Below are 17,130 nucleotides of genomic sequence, written 5' to 3' on the forward strand. Positions count from 1 at the left end.
CCCCCCCCCCCCCCCCCCCAGTTGTCTATACGTTAGTAGCGAAGACCGCAATTAAAAGAGTCGTTTGCCTGACCGCACACTTTGCTCAATACTGAAACCCTCAAATTACCATGATCTAGGAAATGATATAATCACATGCTCAAAAGGCTCACTTTTCTTTCCCGCGTCGGTGGAGACTCCCAGCCTATCGATGGCTCTTCGCCGAAAAACGCCAATCCATGCCGAACATCATCACCACAAATATCCTCCTCCCACAGCCACACAGCCACACATCTTCACATGCTCCCCCTCCCCAATTGCACACCCCATGTGTCGCCATCACCACGACTCGGACGATTCCGGTATCTCCCCCTCGCTCACCAACCCCTCCTTTTCCCCCTCGCCTCATGGCCCTTCTCCTTCCTCCTCTCCTTGCCCCTCTCCCTCTTCCTCCTCTTCGCCCTCTCCGCCCGCTCGGGCTCCGCCACGCGCTCCAGCGCGCGCTTGACCCTCCGCCCCTCCCGTCTCTCCTTGACCCCCTCGCGCACCTTGCCCATGGCCCGCACGTACTCGCTCGTGCCCAGCTTCTTCTGCAGCAGGCCCATGACCTCCGTCGCCGCGTTGCCCAGCGCCGTCTGCGCCGCGTTGAAGTCCTCGTCCGTCGCGCTCTGCAGCGGCGGCATGGACGGGTCCGTCAGGTTGTGCAGGGGCAGGAGCATCGTCGCCAGCGAGGGCTCGAGGGCGGCCGCGGGCAGCGCGTTGCACAGCGCCGCCAGCAGTGTCATCGCCGCCGTCTTCGGGAAGAGCGCGGGCGCGCGCGTGGTCGCCGGCTCGCGGCGGAGGATGAGGGCGAGCCGCGTGATGAGATAATGCAAGGCGGTGATCCGGGCCGGGGTGCTGGTTGGCTGCTTATCAGGCACGGCGGCCTCCTCATCGGCTGCTGCTGCGGCGGCGTCGTCCTCGGCTTCCTCTGACGACAACTCATCTTCCTCGGCAGCTTCCTTGAGCGCGCCCTCCTCGGCCGGGCTGCGAGCCTTCCACTCGAGCCCGTTGACGCCGAAGCAGCGGCCGAGGAAGACGAGGTTGCGCACTGCCTGGGTCGCGAGCTCCTCACTGACGCCGGGAACGCGCAGAATGCGCAAGCTGGCGCTCGTCAGGTCGAGCATGTCGTCAGCGGCCAGCTGCAGACCACCCGAACCGGTAAGCGGAACCCCGGCGTATCCGTCAGCTGCGTTGTGGCTGGCAAAATCGGCAAAGTAAAGGCCGATGAGGCGCGCGGCTGAGAGCTTGACCCATGCATGTGGGTACGTGAGGCAGCCGCGGACCGTCGTCCAGATCGACTGCGAGCCGACAGCGAAGGTCGTGGCGGGGGAGAGTTTGCACAGCTTTGCGAACGCCTGCAAAGAGTAGTAGATCAACTCCCAATCGCCCTCTTCCTGCCGCTCGCGTGCCTCGGCAATCATTTCGGGAACCCGGCGCAAGACGTATTTGGTCTCCTTGGTTTGTCCGTCCTTGACCTCGAAATACAGGGTGAAGCATTGAATGGCGAGGCGGCGCTTCAACGTCTGGTCGTCTTGCTCAAGCCACGCCTTCATGATATTGACAAACTTCTTGGTGCGCTCAGCGTCGGCTCTCTCAAAGACCTTCTTCAACAAGAGACCGGCCATCTCCCTGCATTCCTTGTCCTCATCGTTGACTAGACGAAGAACGAGCGGCGCGAACACATTGTCTGCGATCTCTTGGACAACTTCATCGGCGACTTTACTGAGGAGAAGATTCGTCGCCTCCATGACAGACTGTCGACCTTCCTTGTACTTGTAGTCCAAGTTCTTGACCAGGAAGGCAATCTGCTTGGACAGACGTTCCTTGCTTTGTGGGTAATCCATCAGGAACTGGAAGTATACTCCGCGCGACAAGTCACGGGCCATTCGGGTCTGGTTGGTGACCATGACGGAGGCAACCGTGTCGAGAATCTCATACACCTCGGTGATGACGATCTTGCGTCCCAGAACGGCCTTGAGGAAATTGAACGTTACACCTTGCCGGTCCGGCTCGGTCAAGTCGTCCTTGATCCTCTTCAGCAGGTAAGCGATGTCCTTTTCCTTGATTGACGAGTTGCGACGCTCACGCAGAACGGCTGAGATGAGCTTGAGACACGCTTGAGCGAGCTCCGTGTTGGTGTCCTTCTCGCCCCGGATGATGCGAACAGCTTCGGAAACATAGACCGGGGCATCCTTGTCGATTTGCTCCAACGGAACCTTGATGATGGAGCTCAGCAACCTGACTGCCGACATCTGTATCTCCTCCTGGCCAGAAACGACCGCATCACCGATGATGGGCATGAACCCAGCCAGATTCGATGGTGTCTTGAGCTCCTCGTGTTTTGAAAGAACGAAACGCATGACATCCATGGAGAAGCGGATGAGCTTGTGGCTGTGCGAGGTGGTAGCTCCCCTGTTTGGATTCTTGTTGGCCGCCTTCATGTTGATCAAATAACGGCGGATGCGGTAATCGTCCTCATCCTTGTTCCTTGTCTGGTCAGCGTTGCTCTTGTACACGGCCTGAATCAGCTGGTAGCAAAATATCAAGACCTCGCGGTCATGGATGGCTTCATTGTGCATGATGCCAAGACCCATGCGACGAAGCAGCTCGTCGATCTTCTTGACCATCTTGATATCCAGTCTCTCCAGCAGTAGCGACTGGACTGGGTTGACGAGGTCAATGAAGTGCTTAATTGTCGTGGTCTTAGCAATGTGCTCCATGGAATCAAAGCTCTTGCTGCTCTTGACTTCTTTCATCTTGCTGATGTACTCCTCAGCGTCCTTTTCCTGGCCAGTCACGCCGAAAATATCATCCATGACAACGGAGACGATGTCGTTCAGGCAGTAATCAAGCTCACCGGGCTTGAACGTCGGCGTCATGGCAATGAGGATCGAGTGTACAGTGAAGGACAAAACGTGGAGCTGGTACCCACGCTGAAGAGCAGTGCGAAGAGCCTTGAGCAGGAATCCAAAGTACTCGGGCCCAATGAGCGCCGAGATCTCTGCCAAGGTATTCCTGGTCATATCGCGAGCTTGTTGGTCTCTACTGCGCAGAATGGCGCATATGTCCATTAGAACCGCTGGCAAGCGGTCCACAAACTCCGTTGGGGGTAGAAGACGCAGGAGCTTCACGACAATGACAGCGACAGGCACACGCAAGCTGACGGTGGACTCGTCCTTGTGGTGGATGTACGCAATCAGCGGTGGGAGCAAGTTGTTCGTCAGGTCTGTTGACAGCTTCTCCTTGCTGGGCATTGTCCGTGCGAGGCCGACCGATTTGAGTTTCTCTGCGGCCGCTTCTTCTGGACCATCAGCATCAACCATCTCTTGGTCGACTGCGTCAGCAGAGCTCTGAGTCCGGGGAGCAGCCACCAGGCCTTTCACTTCAGCTGCTTTACTCAAGCTATCGATGAAGACGCCAAGGAGCTTGATGGCTGTCTTGTCCATTTCGCCTTGGCTGTATCTGCGCAACAGAGCCCGGTACTGAGGCCATTCCAGCCAGAGCGCCAGGGAACCAATGGCTCTAGTTGTTTCGCCAGCAAGATTGGCGGCGCTGCTGTCATCTTCATCCCTGTCAAATATGAAGTGCTCGACGAGAGGGATGAGAATGTGGCTGATGTTGGCACTCGAGATTTTGCTTGCCTCGCTTGCTAGTCGGCGTAGAGCACGGAGGCGGCGATGCTGCTGAATGTGCAAGATGTTGCTGAAGACGGATGCTTCGTCATCGTCGCCAACAAGCAAGACATGCATGTCGCTGACAACGGACCAATTGGGGAAAGACTTGACGATGTGGGCTAGAACGGAAAGGTATTCGACCCGCACGAGCTCAGACTTATCTCGAACACCATTTTGGATGCCTGGAATGATGGCCGTTGTAATGAGCTGTTGGAAGTCTTCTTGTTCCTTGTTTCCATCTCGTGTAGCAGCTTCGACAAATCTCCTCAGGGCATAGGAGGCGTTGATTCGAAGCATGAGTTCTTCCTGCTCTTTGATGTAGAACAGCATGTTGTAGACCAACGGCTGCCACTGTTTGACCAGGAAAGCTTGGTACCGCTCTTCATTGATCTTGTAGTAAGCCTTGGACCGTCTATCGAAATCAGGCTCGTCCAATCTACTTTCGGAAAAGGAATTAAGATCAGTGGCGAGAGCGGAGACCTCGGAAAGGGATGGATCGGTTTGTGCCAGATCAGTCAGAATGTTGCAAAGCAAGCTGCGGCTCCTCCGATCTTGGAAGTAGCTGAAAAGCGAACAGACGGTCCGGTAGATGTCCTGGGTCAACTCGGCGTCGGAACTCAACGCGCACTGCGGAATGAAGCTATGCAAGATGCTGAGGAGATCGCCCTTCGTCCTCGGGCTGACCCTCCTTGTCGGTTGCTGCAAAAGGAAGATGGAAATACGAATCATAGACTCGGATTCGACAGATCCAGCAACGAAAGGAGCAAGGCGTGAAACAGTTGATACGCCCGTGTCGAGAAGCTCCTTGCTAGGACTGCCTTGGAGTTGGCGACCAATCACACTCAGAATATGAGCGGACTTCGGCCTGAGTATGTGATCCCGTACGAATACCGGGCTGCTTTCCGACGGCTCATCGACATCCATGGAATCCGCTTCGGCAAGGGTGATGACATTCAAGAGAATGTCCCGCAATACGAAAAGCTTGACTTGCTCCTTGGCGAAACTGACATCAAGACAGTCGACGACTTTGTCTAGGAGAGTGTCGTTGTACTTCACTAGGAAGGGTGCGGTTTGGGGGAACTTGCTCCATGCCGAGAATAGTCGAAGCATGCCCGACACCGATTGCGCCGTTTCGACCGGCAACTTCTCCAACCTCGGTTCGATGAGCTCCTGAAGAATGACCGGAATGTATCCCGCCCACTTCTCAAACTCTGCACAGTGAGTGAATAGGCCATTCAAGCAGTGGAATCCAACTTGTCGAATAGAGTTCACGAGTGACATTCCAGACGCTTCTTTCTGATCTCCCTGTGACAGTTTGCCTGACTCCCTAGAGGAAGCGACCAGACAGTACAGAACCGGGTCAATGAGTTGTCCAGCGAAAGGGCCCATCTGTGTGCCAAGCGAGTCAAGCATGTCTTCTAGCATGTTCAGAAGACCAAACTGCTTCCGCGCCTCCATCAATCTCGAGTTGATTGGTTCTTCCCGTAACTTGCCGTTGTCGATCAGGGTCACATGGGAGAGATGGCCAAGCGCAATGTCGAGGAAATGGCGAATTTCGTCGTCTCCAAACTTGGACAGCGCGATGAATACCGCCTTTCGCCTCGATTCTTGACCCCGCTTTCCGCTGCTGGAACCGGCGCGTGCAACAACCTTGCCATACAGCAAACGCAGAATGACTGGCATGACCTCAGAACGATCCTCGTCCTTCATGGACTCATCGTCCTGGCCCAGATCCAGGAAGACCGAAATCTGCTCTCTGAACCTCGCGTCATCCAAGATATTCACCAGGTTTTCTTCGTAACGGTTGATACTGCGATTCTTCCAGGTGAGGATTGCTTTCAGAGCCGACTTCTGAATCTCCACGTCTCCGTTCTCAAGCAGGGCCAACAGAGCAGAGTACACATCTGCAGCTCTGTAAAGGACCTTCGGGTTCGTGAACTTCGTGAAGAGGCCGAGCATTGCCTTTTGGTCTTTCCGAGACCACCTGAGCTGGTCGTTTCCTTCGTTGTCCGCCGGGTCGTTACCGCCATCTGGAAGTGGCTCGTTGATAACTGAACTACCGGTAGCCCATTGGAGAAGCGTAGGGACGAGCGACCGCGATTTCTTCTCAGCAACCTGAGGGATGGTGTTGAGGACCTTCAAGGCTTGCGGCCGGCTTTGGGCTGTGATGAACGCGACTTTTTGGTGTTCGTTATTGAAGTGCTGGATAAGATGATGTGGCGCATCGTTCAGAAACTCAGAGGCTTGTCTCGCGAGATTTGACAGATGCATGATGTTAGTGCACTCGAACTCATTTACCGCAAACGGGTTGTTTTCTTGCGCAGAAGATGCAGGTGTTGACGGCTCCTCGCTAGGCACAGCCTCAAGCCATTTGAAAGCCAGTTCCGATGCGACCGTCTCGCCCACTTTCGTCTCGCACATCTCCTTCAAAGCGCTGCACGAATCCTCCCAGACCTGGGTGAAGTTAACGTAGAGAAGACCGAAGCAAAAGGTAGGAATGGCACGAGCAACCCAGGAGTCATCAACCACATGCTTGTAACCCGCAGCGAGGCGACGAATGTTCATAGACACCGTTCGTGCAGTTTGCATATTAACAGGAGTGCTCTCGATCAGTATCGCGGTGGAAAGGAGGTCGGATTCCGTCCCGTCATGCTTGAGAGCGTGGATGAGCTGCAGGATTTCTAGACTCGAGGCACGGAGATCATGCGAGGGCGAGCCAAGACAGTCGATGGCCGCGTTGACGAGAGTTTCGACATGATCCCCAGACATGTCAAGGCCATTGGCGTGGACCTTGAGATATTGCAAGATTGCTTCGGCGAACTTCGGATACCGGCTGAGGATTGCAGACGCCGAGCATAACGAAACCCACAACGCCTTGTCTTCTGACTTCTTGTTCTGGTTTTCTGCGACATACTTGAAGCCGGCGCCCACACCGAACTTGACGTCAGGTGTGAGCTCACTCGAGGTTGCGTCCAAGGATCCAGAAAGAAGGTCGTAAAGACGCTTGTATATCTCTGATTCAGTCTGTGACTCAACCGATGACAGGCGAACAACATCCAGATAAGCATTGCACAAAGCCGCATCACTCTCGATAACGGCCTGTACGGGAGTTACGCTCGATAGTTCCTTGAACGAGTCGATTATGCTCTCCTGCCATGCGGGAGGGCATGTAAGAGGGGAATTCCTGAAACAGCCTTGACTGGCAAGCCGCGGAAGCAATAGAGCAATGCCTTGCTTTTCTTGGTTCCATCTCGAGACGACATATCTATGATGCATCAGCATCACACGTGTGAGTTGAACTTTTAGGGGAAATAGTCTCACCTTTTGAAATGTGGAAGAAGAATGCTCTGAAATCTCTCCATTCCAAGCTCGGAAAAGAAATTGCAGAAATAGAGGAAAGACTGTTGCCAAGGGCCGCTCGAAATAGTATCCAGGATCCGTAAGTGCGGGATGACGATGTCCATCGGGCAGAGTTGCAGGGTCACGGCCACGGCGGCCAGGACGTCAGAAACAACGGCAGACTTCGCGGTAGTTATTGTGGTCTCCGCAGATGCCACTACTTGTGATGTTGTGCGCATGACACGGGTCCAATCGGCAATCCTGGTCCCTTTCCTGACGCCAACCACAGTGAACAAAAGACGTGCGGCATTTTCCAGCCACTGGGTATCCTTGCTTGGGTCGGCGGCGTCTATTTGTTCTAGGACTATTTGTAGAACCGGTCTAAAAGTCTCCGAGTTTGTGTAGTGTATGGTAGCTGTAAGCACGCCTTGGAGGACATCCATCGCCGGCCGCTCCTCTGGCACAAGAGATTCGTCGTCTTTGGGAGAGGCTAACGCCTGCGCGAGTAGTACCCTAAACAACGCTTCCGCACTGGAGTGAAGCCCGTTCTGGAGACCTTTTACAGACTCGACGAAAAGGGTCATCAAACCCCGCTGGTACTGAGAGGCATCGGTTCGCTGGGCCAACTCGGCAAGATCGGCCAACGCATGAGAGACAATGGTTTGCAAGGGTTCCTTGTCCCTGTGGTATGAAGCGGCAGCCTTCCTGACTAAGAAGCTCATGGCTTCAGCGGCGAAGCGGGAAACGAAACCCTTCTGGTGTTCCTTGCCGAGCAACGGAGCCATGAGATCGTACAGGGGCCGCAAGTCAGGCACGAGAAGGCGCGAGAGGTACTTGAAAAGCCAAGCCAAGCAGGTAAAGCTCCACTCAATGACCTCAATGTCGGGATGCTTTGCAGCAACCTGGCACACGGTGCGCACGGTGCGAGCAAAGTACTTCTCGAACCTCACGCCCAGGTCGTGGGCAAAATGCGACACCAAGCTCAGCAAGGGCTCCAGCGACAGGGCGTCCCTCTTCTCGATGTAGCAGACGAGCAGATCCATGATGCGGTCGGCATGGTGGAGAATCTGCGGGAGCGACTCGCAGAGCGGGTCGAGTTCGCGGGAGAAGGCATGGAAGGATTCGGAGAGGTTGAGGTCCTTCCATTCGTCGAAGGAGGTCTTGAGGTAGGAGGAGGAAGCGGAGAGGTCGTCGTCGTCGTCGGCGCGGCGCGTGGTTCGGCGGATGGGATCGATATTAAGCTTCGCAACGCGGTGCGAAAAGGACTCGAAGTGGTGCTTGCGGGACGACTCGGTGCCGCCTTTCTTGGGCCGGAAGGCCTTGTCGGTCCTGGTGCGCTTGGCCTGCGACACGACGGCCATGGTTGCGCAGGACTCCAAGGTGCGATGGGCGGGCGGGCAAGCAGCGGCAGAGAGTGGAAGGCGTCGCGGCGTCAAAAAAGTTATGCCGGGGCATTGCAGCTGTCGCCGCCGCCCGCTCACCGCCCGGCCCGTGCGCGCGCGCTGCCGAACCCACAGCGCCAAGCCCAGCTCTGCCGGCGTCTGCGCTTTGCCTCTTCCAGCCGTGTCGCGTCGCCGCCTTCACCTCCAACCAAGCTTCTGCATCATCGCGCATTGTTGTTCCGCTAGCCTTTGGCAGCCACAGCATGAAACACGACAGCTGAAGCTTGATCCGCAATCCGCCAGGCCTCCTTTGCGCCTACGTGAAAAAAGCCGCTCGGCTCCTGCCATCATGGCCTCGAAAATGTAAGCCCGAATTCTACTTCACCTTGATGTACACGCCCCGTTTGCTTCGCATTCCTTCTTGCGCGACTTGCTCTGCATCGCCTCACTCGGAGCCTGCATGTGGCCATCTCTGACGGGAACAGCGTAGTCATTGGCGGCGTTGATGGCCAGTTTCCAGACGTCTTCAAGAAGATTGCTGGGCTGCACGCCAAAAACAACTTCGCATTTGCTATTGTGGTCGGCAATCTCTTCGCCGATCCGCAGGTCGCCACTCCCGATGATGCGAAGAATGAAACCGACCTCATTGCCGGGAACATCGATCTCCCGCTGCCCATTTACTTCGCTCTTGGCTCCAGCTCGCTGCCCGAAAAGGTCATCGAGAAGCTCGACAGCTCTGGCGGTGAGCTATGCTCGAACCTCTACTTTCTCGGCAAGCGCAGCACCCTGAAGACCTCGGAAGGAATCCGCATTGTTGCCCTGGGCGGGTCATTGGATCCCAACGTTGCCGCAGGCGTCTCCAAGGACAAGTACCCGCCCTACTATGGAGAAGACGATGCCCGCGCTCTGAAAGGCGCCAACACCGCCGATATCCTTGTCACGAGCGAATGGCCGGCCGGCGTCCAGACTGGCTCCAAGGTCGAGTTCGCTGCGGACAAGCCGTTCCAACAACAGTGCATAGCCGATCTTTGCACTGCTGTCAAGCCGCGCTATCATTTCTCCACCACTCCGCCCGCCTTCTACGAACGCGAGCCATTCTTCCATGCGCCCACTGAAGACGCTGGGGATGGCTATCGTATTACTCGCTTCATCAGCCTCGCCTCATACGGCAACCCCAACAAGGCCAAGTGGATCTATGCTTTCTCCATCGACCCCGCAGCAGCGCCTCCGGTGAGCATCCCTTCTGGTACAACGGCATCGCCCCTCTCCTTTGTTGGCAAGAAGAGGTCCAAGCCCAGCCAGGAATCCAACTTCCGCTTTTCCACCGACGACGGTAATCGCAAGCGCGGGAACAAACGTCAGCGCGCAGGGCCACCGTCGCAAAGCGAGTGCTTTTTCTGCCTGTCGAACTCGACCATCGCTACTCACCTAATCACATCCATCGGCAACGATGTATACCTCACCATACCAAAGGGCCCACTGACAACCGCGACTACATACGCCCCCGGACTGAACCTGCCTTGCCACGTTCTCATCATTCCGTTGTCCCACTCACCCACGCTTGGTGCCATAGAAGATGCAGAAAGCCGCAAAAGCACATTCGACGAGATGGAACGCTACCGCAATGCGTTGCAGAAGATGGTGGCGGAAACCAGCGACTCCAAACTGGGTGCCGTTACGTGGGAGGTCAGCAGGCTGGGTGGAGTGCATACGCACTGGCAGTTTCTCCCCATGCCCGTGGATCTGATCGAGCGCGGATTGGTGGAGGCTGCATTCAAGGTTCAGGCACAGAATGAAGGGTACCCCAAACTTGAGAAAAAAGATGTAGGAGACGGATTTGAGGAGGGCAACGACTTCTTCCGTCTGAAGATGTGGCGCCCCACCAATGATGACTCGGACGGCACGGAAACAAGTCTTGTCCTACCGCTTGATGCGTCGTACCGATTCGATCTGCAGTTCGGCCGACGGGTGGTGGCCAAGTTGCTGGGATTGGACAACAGGATCGGCTGGCGGGAGTGCGCACAGACGCACGAGGAGGAAGTAGGCGACGCGGAGGCGTTCAAGGCAGCCTTCAAGGCATATGACTTCTCTCTATAGGAGGAGAAAGGGATAGGGCGAGGCGGGGGCGCTTAACGCGAGCTGGCGTGAGGCAGGACCAAACACGCCAAAAGCACCTGACGTGGCGCCGAGAGTATGTATACCCAATCCCCACCCCGACCAGCTTCAATCTATCGAAAAGCCCCTCCACAATCATGCACGTTGCCTTGCTGTGACATGTAGCGGCCGTGGTGGTGACGCAGTGCAACGGGTCTAGCAGGCGGGCACCAAACATAACTCATGGCCGCTCCCATCATACGACACCACGTCGACTAGGACCCCGGGTGGCACTTGCTCTTGCAACCAGTTAAATTGCATAACCGTTTCTTGAATACTCCGCTCCACCGACATCTCTCGCGCCCTCCCTTGCCTTTCTTGATTGCTGCTGCGCCTTGGTATAAGTACCAGCTCCCCCTCGCGAATCTCAACGGCATTCACCAAACATCGACGAAGCACTCTACAACAAGATGTGCACCTCCCCAACCACCGTCTACAGCTGCGGCCACACCAAGCCCGACCACATCATTGAGTTCTGCTACGCCGACGACGAGGGCGACTGCGGTCAAATCCACACCCGCTTTGAGCACCTCCCGCGCAAATGCCCCGGCTGCATGCGCAGGGCGCACGACGAGCTTGAGCACAAGAGGAGGGTTTCATCGCACGACGACGAAGACGACGACGTCGCGCCTCTGTCGCTAGCGGCCGACGCGGCGTCCCCGCCCTCTTCATCGACGTCGCCCAGGTCTACGTTTCCATATTCTCCAAAGGGTGAGTGCTCACCTGCAGCCGAAGAGACGGCAACTAAAGTTGGTCGGCAGTCATCCGCCGTCACCACTACTGAGGCAGATGCCGCAACGTCGCCGCAATGTAAGCCGATTCGGAGTTCGCCGATGCGCGAGCGTTGCGGCGACGACATCGGAAGGGAAAATGCCGCTCTTGGCGCCGACGTCAACGGCGAGAGCAGCAGAGGCAACCGTGTCTCCGTTCTCATGCCCCAAAACGTATTGCTCTGTTGGCGACGCTGAAGCTCGTCACCGGAATGAGGGGTTGTACCAGGAGGTCCGGCAAAACGGAGAAATGCCGGCAGAGAAGGAGACGAAGAAGGAGGAGGGCAGGCTGGCAGCAGAGTAGTCGCCCGTTGTACGGGATGGATTCGGCGCTGAAACCTCGGGTTTTTCTTTTTCATGTCGTGATACCTGGCTGACGCTGCTCGGTCCTGGCGTTAGGGGTCGCATGCTTGTTAGATGTGTTTGAATGTAGTTTCGATTTCATGACTGCTAGCAAATAATCAGTCCTTCAACCTTGCAGCTCACATGCATAAATGCATTGCAGGTCGATTGTTTCAGCCTCGGCACCAAGCACCGATATTTGAACAAGCCTCTGGTGGAAGATATGTGGTCAACCCCGCCGTTTGTTTTACAAGTATCACGAGTGACGAGAGGCGAGTGTGCTATGCATACATAAGTAAGCTTGGCCATCCATGACGTGTGAGTCGGCCTTGCCTCTGAAGCTCAGAACACGCTGAAGCGTCCGGGCCCGATCCGGCGGATGGCGCGTATTGTAGCGTCCAATAATATTATTGCCTGCATCCGACCGTATAGCAAAGGGTGTCCGCGCGAAGTGAAAACCCACCCGACCTAGCGTCCAGCGCGGGTACTGCGCGATGGGGATGTAGAGAGTATCGGACGGGCTACCGGATGCACTTGGTTTGGAGGGAATTGGCCCAAGGATGATAGAGATAGAGAGGGTGCTAATGGGAGTGAGTTGCCACACAAAGTCTGCGAAACGCCGTTTGAAATTCAGGGCATCAGCCGAACGTGATAGAACAATAAAATTGGTATTAAATGAAACGTCAGAATCGATTGTACGAGTGATTAGCTTCTGACGGGTGTCGGACGCGGTGGTGTTGAGTGCTAACGTTGCAAAGTGCTGTCGGACGCGTCAGGCACTGTGAGTTCCCACACAAATGTTGCGAAACGCCCTCAGACGTCCCCCCCCACGAAGGTCGGCTGAGTCAGCTTGCTGACACACCTACTCTTCAATGTCCGAGCCGGATGATCGCGTCCGGCGTCCGGTGTTTAGCCGTCCGAAGGGTAGGGGTGACGTCTGAATTTCTGAGGCAAGAGTCGGCCCGAGTTTGCACCGCGGAGGAGGGCAGAGCAACTCCGCAGGGCTGACTCAAAAAATAATTCCAGATGCACAACACCACATGCCCACCTTTCCCAATGCCTGCTTCCTCGGCACACCCACCCCTCTCGCACGCCTTATCCGCAGCCCTGCGCCTCTGCGCACTGGAGGAATCCCCGCAATCCCCGCCGCGCGCCGCCTCGCCCCCATGAGCGCCCCAGCAGCAGCCGTCCCCGAGGACGGCCAGCACACGATCATGCCCTGCGAAACCAGCATCCTGCCCATTGACGCCTCCAAGCTCGGCACCATCACCCTGTCCCGCCCCGATGACGGCGCCCTGCTCGAAGACTGGGACATCTCGTGGGCCACGTCGGGCCCCGACATCGCCCGCCTGCGCCAGGCCGCCGCCGAGCTGCAAGATGGCGCCCTCCCCGTCGCCTTCCCGACCGAGACCGTGTATGGCCTGGGCGCCGACGCGACCAGCAGCGCCGCCGTGCGCGGCATCTACACGGCCAAGCAGCGCCCAGCCGACAACCCGCTGATCGTCCACGTCGCCTCGTTGCGCCAGCTGGGCTCCATCCTGCGCCCTTCTTCATCGTCATCTTCTTCTCCCGCCGCCGCCGACGACGAGGACGTGAGGAACCCCGCCTCCCTAATCCCCAAAATCTACCACCCGCTCATCCGCCGCTTCTGGCCGGGCCCGCTCACCCTGATCCTGCCGCTCCCCAACGCGCCCTCGTCATCGGCGCCCCTCGCGCCCGAGGTGACGGCCGGGCTCTCGACCTTCGGCGCGCGCATGCCGGGCTCGCTGATCGCGCTGCTGCTGATCCGGCTGGCGGACCGGCCGCTGGCGGCGCCCTCGGCCAACGCGAGCACCAAGCCCAGCCCGACGGCCGCCGAGCACGTCGCCCACGACCTGCGCGGCCGCGTCGCCACCATCCTGGACGGCGGGCCCTGCGACGTCGGCGTCGAGAGCACCGTCGTCGACGGCGTCAGCGGCGACACCCCCGTCATCCTGCGCCCCGGCGGCGTGAGCATCGACGAGCTGCGCCGCTGCGACGGCTGGGAGCGCGTCGGCGTGGCCTATCAGGACAAGGCTGAGATGGGGGGTGCCGGCAGCGGTGATGGCAAGAAGAAGGGCCGGGGTGCTGCCGACGACGAGGACGAGGAGCCGGCGGCGAAGAAGAGGAAGAAGGAAGCGCCGCGGGCCCCTGGCATGAAGTACCGGCACTACTCCCCCAAGGCGAGGGTGGTGCTGTTCGAGGCGGGGACCGGCCTGCCGAGCAAGGAAGCCGTAGAGGACTACCGAAAGGTGGGCACGATCAGGACGAAGAAGTGGCCGAGAGGCTGCGGTCTTCCACTTGCACAGCAGCAGAACGGCGATGACGCGGAGCAGCAGCAGCCGCAAGAGGAGAGGGAGGAGAGCAAAGCGGAGGAGGGCCGGGAAAGCGCGGCGCCCGTCACGAACGGCACGGACCAGAGCCAGCACCGCGGCTTCTCGAAAATGCTCGACACGCTCACCGTACGCCCCGTACCCAAGCCGCAACGGCTGCTCGCAGCAGAAAGCGACGTCGACCGGGAGATCTGGGAGGTCAATCTCGGCGCCGAGACCAAGGACATCGCGCGCGGTCTCTTCTCGGCGCTGCGCGAGCTGGACAAGATCAATGTGGACGTCATCTTCGTCGAGGGCATTGATGAGACGGAAGGCGACGTGGCGGCTGCCGTGATGAACCGGCTACGCAAGGCCGCAGAGGTTGAGGTCAAGGGGTCTTGAAGTTGACTTCCCGTCAACGTGAAAAACCGGGGGGCGGGAGAGGTCAGGATTTTGTTGCTGTTTGATGCCATACCCGTAGGATTTATCGAAGGAATTTCCGCATGCGTTTGTGATAGTCTGAGAAACCCAGTCATCTTTTGGATATAGATATAGATCAGGGGTTGTTCGAAGAAGACACGAAGTTAAAAGTATAAGATCAATGATACCACGATTTCTATATAATAGACAGGTAGAGCTGCACTATTTTGGTGCTAGACTGATGAGTATTGAGATCATGTAGTAGCTAGTGATGATATCGAAGTCTAACTCGGAACTGTATTCTTTTTCTTTTTCTTTTGCAGCGGTCACACCTTCATCGACCTGCTCTTAAGACTAGTCTGACATAGACTCCGCATGGTTGCTTGACGAGTCCCCGATATTGTGTTCTTCCCATCCAAAAACGAATTGAAACCAAGTGTAGAGGATCGACCGTGAACATGCAATCCAACAAGATCGAGTCAGCTCGTAACGATGATGATGGTAGAGTTGACCTGTCATTTCGATCGTCTGGTTGGGTCCCCCATTTGATGTCAATCCAATACCTTAATCGTTGCATAGTATCTTTTCTCCCCCTCTGCCGGGCCGAAGATGACGGTGATATGGTGGAAGAGATCGCACACGGATCTATAAACTGACTGCTCCCTGTCTAGAGGATATTGCACTCAGAAAACAAGAGATCAGGATCAAGATGCACCCTCCCAGGGAATAGATTTGTTGCCCGGGAGTGCAGTTATTCCCTTGTTCTTTCGATGGTTATCCTTGCCATCCCGTATGGACCAAAGCCACTGCAGTTGCTCAGTGCCAAACACCCACCCACATTGTGCAGACCAACATTTTCCAACATAATTAATTCCAGCAGAGCTCCAATTATCCGCCGGTGCTACCACTGAAGCTATCACTGGCTTAGTTTAGTAGTAGCACTGGCGGACCCCAAGTCACCTTGGACCATTGGACTCGAGTGCGACACCCGCCCTCCCCATTTGTTGTCTCTTCGCAAAAAACCCTCCGTTGAAGCCTTGTGGTCGGGCGTGAGGAGGGCTTCTGCGGGTTGTCCACATGAAGAGCCCGCAGGTTTTGTTTATAGATAGGCGCCTTGCTCCCTCCACTCCCCCCTCTTTTTTTTCCTTCCCTTTTTTCACTCTTTCCTTGATCAACCCTTTCCTCGCGAGTCGGAGCACTCAGTCTGGAATGCGGGTTGTGGGGCGTGGCGGGGATGTCAACAATGGTAGCGAGAAGAGGTTTTCCCTTGGTTACGGTACCGGCGATTGGGGATCCATTGAAAAGCGCCAACCTCAAACAACACCCGGTTTACCAATATTGCTGTCGTCGTCAACGTATTCCAGTGGCCAATGAAGATAGTCTCTCCATCCTGGTTCTATCTGCTCGGCGATGGCAATCACGCAGCGCTGTCCGCGGTCACCCAGCCACCAAAAGTTGGCGTGATTGTGGAAGACAATGCACCAGTGGGCAAGGAATATCAGCGCCGCTGGATGTCTCTGACGGATGAGGAAGATAAACTCGGGGAACACGCGGATGGGCCAAATCAGGAGAAGACCAGGTTCGCGGTCGGGGGGTTGGATCATGATCTGGCGGAAACAATTGCTGAGCGAAGCAACAGACTGCAACAGTGTCCTACGTATGGCGGGGTCGAAAGATTCATGCAGCGCGATGGCCTTGAGCGTGTCGAAACGATCTTGGACGCCAACATCATCCAGTGGCAGTAATTCCGTCGACTCAAATGGAATGAAGGTGCCTACTCTTTCTGGGACAAGCATGGCCGAGATGGGCCCTTGGGCGACCCAGACGTAGGATGTTTTCAAGATCTCATTGACGCCTCGCATGAGCATGAATACCTCGCAGGTGTCGTCGATTGGATCCGAGTGGCGGGGATCTGACGGGAACGGCAGCGATGCACAACGCAGCATTACTGTCAGGCTGGACAGGGTATACAGCTCGTCACAGTTTTCCGGCGTGATTGTTGGTAATGTCAAACGGAATCCACTGATGGCCCGATTCTGGTGGTTGGTTGAAATGACAAGCCACTTGGCACGCTGGTCCAGGTAAAGATGGGCAAGATGCAGGGCAGCCACGCCCAGGATGCCGTGCATGACGGCCTTGCTCGAGTAGCCAACGCGCGGGTAGGCGACCTGGTAGCATCGACGTATGCTGTCCATTTCGGACATGGTCAAAGCGGTGTACGTCGAGAAGTGATGGAGCAGCTGCAAGTCACGCTGCCAGTCCATGACTGCGACGCTGTCAGTGAAGCGGCCCATGATGTCTCGCTCGTGAATGGCGCGCGACAGCATGTTGAACGGATTCTGGTCCGAGGGTGGCTGTTGGCTTGGCCACGTGAGCACAGGCGTATCATTCTTGCTGGACTCTGACGATTGTGATTTGCTGCTGGATGGTATCGACTTCAGGCGCTCCCGGTCAGATGGCTACACAGCGTTAGCTGTTCCCCGTCTCTGTTCACGCATCAAGATGGCCTGGCCGCCGTCGTGGCGAGGCGGAAGAATGCCTCGGCGCAGGTGCTCGGGTGTGAGAGGATGCCGGAAATAGTAGGTTATTCCCGGGCCAGGACAGCGCTCTCGTGAAGATATCGATGGCGCGAGAAGGCCCGGCCCACGAGCGCCGTCAGGGCCGGAGAGCAGCGAACCAGGCATGGACGATGGGCAGA

General features: G+C 56.7%; 5 protein-coding genes across 5 annotated transcripts; 3 read left to right on the plus strand and 2 right to left on the minus strand.

The window, feature by feature from the left end:
• Positions 1-356: 356 nt before the first annotated feature.
• Positions 357-8,395, minus strand: BKCO1_8000182 (heat repeat protein; the record flags this gene model as incomplete). Its single annotated transcript, XM_020279283.1, has 2 exons — positions 357-6,960; positions 7,017-8,395. 2 exons carry the CDS (start codon positions 8,393-8,395, stop codon positions 357-359), a joined length of 7,983 nt encoding a protein of 2,660 aa, XP_020133360.1.
• Positions 8,396-8,765: 370 nt separating this feature from the next.
• On the plus strand, positions 8,766-10,513 carry BKCO1_8000183 (uncharacterized protein; the record flags this gene model as incomplete). Its single annotated transcript, XM_020279284.1, has 2 exons — positions 8,766-8,779; positions 8,902-10,513. 2 exons carry the CDS (start codon positions 8,766-8,768, stop codon positions 10,511-10,513), a joined length of 1,626 nt encoding a protein of 541 aa, XP_020133361.1.
• Positions 10,514-10,980: 467 nt separating this feature from the next.
• On the plus strand, positions 10,981-11,538 carry BKCO1_8000184 (spry domain-containing; the record flags this gene model as incomplete). Its single annotated transcript, XM_020279285.1, has 1 exon — positions 10,981-11,538. The coding sequence occupies one exon, from the start codon at positions 10,981-10,983 to the stop codon at positions 11,536-11,538; it is 558 nt and encodes a 185-aa protein (XP_020133364.1).
• A 1,184-nt stretch (positions 11,539-12,722) lies between these two features.
• BKCO1_8000185 (translation initiation protein sua5) lies at positions 12,723-14,414 on the plus strand (the record flags this gene model as incomplete). Its single annotated transcript, XM_020279286.1, has 1 exon — positions 12,723-14,414. One exon carries the CDS (start codon positions 12,723-12,725, stop codon positions 14,412-14,414), a length of 1,692 nt encoding a protein of 563 aa, XP_020133365.1.
• A 1,331-nt stretch (positions 14,415-15,745) lies between these two features.
• On the minus strand, positions 15,746-16,759 carry BKCO1_8000186 (c6 zinc finger domain-containing protein; the record flags this gene model as incomplete). The annotated part of the gene is made up of 1 exon (XM_020279287.1): positions 15,746-16,759. One exon carries the CDS (start codon positions 16,757-16,759, stop codon positions 15,746-15,748), a length of 1,014 nt encoding a protein of 337 aa, XP_020133249.1.
• Positions 16,760-17,130: the final 371 nt, after the last annotated feature.

This window comes from Diplodia corticola (assembly GCF_001883845.1).
Source record: "Diplodia corticola strain CBS 112549 chromosome Unknown scaffold8, whole genome shotgun sequence".
NCBI classification, from domain to species: Eukaryota; Fungi; Ascomycota; class Dothideomycetes; order Botryosphaeriales; family Botryosphaeriaceae; genus Diplodia; species Diplodia corticola.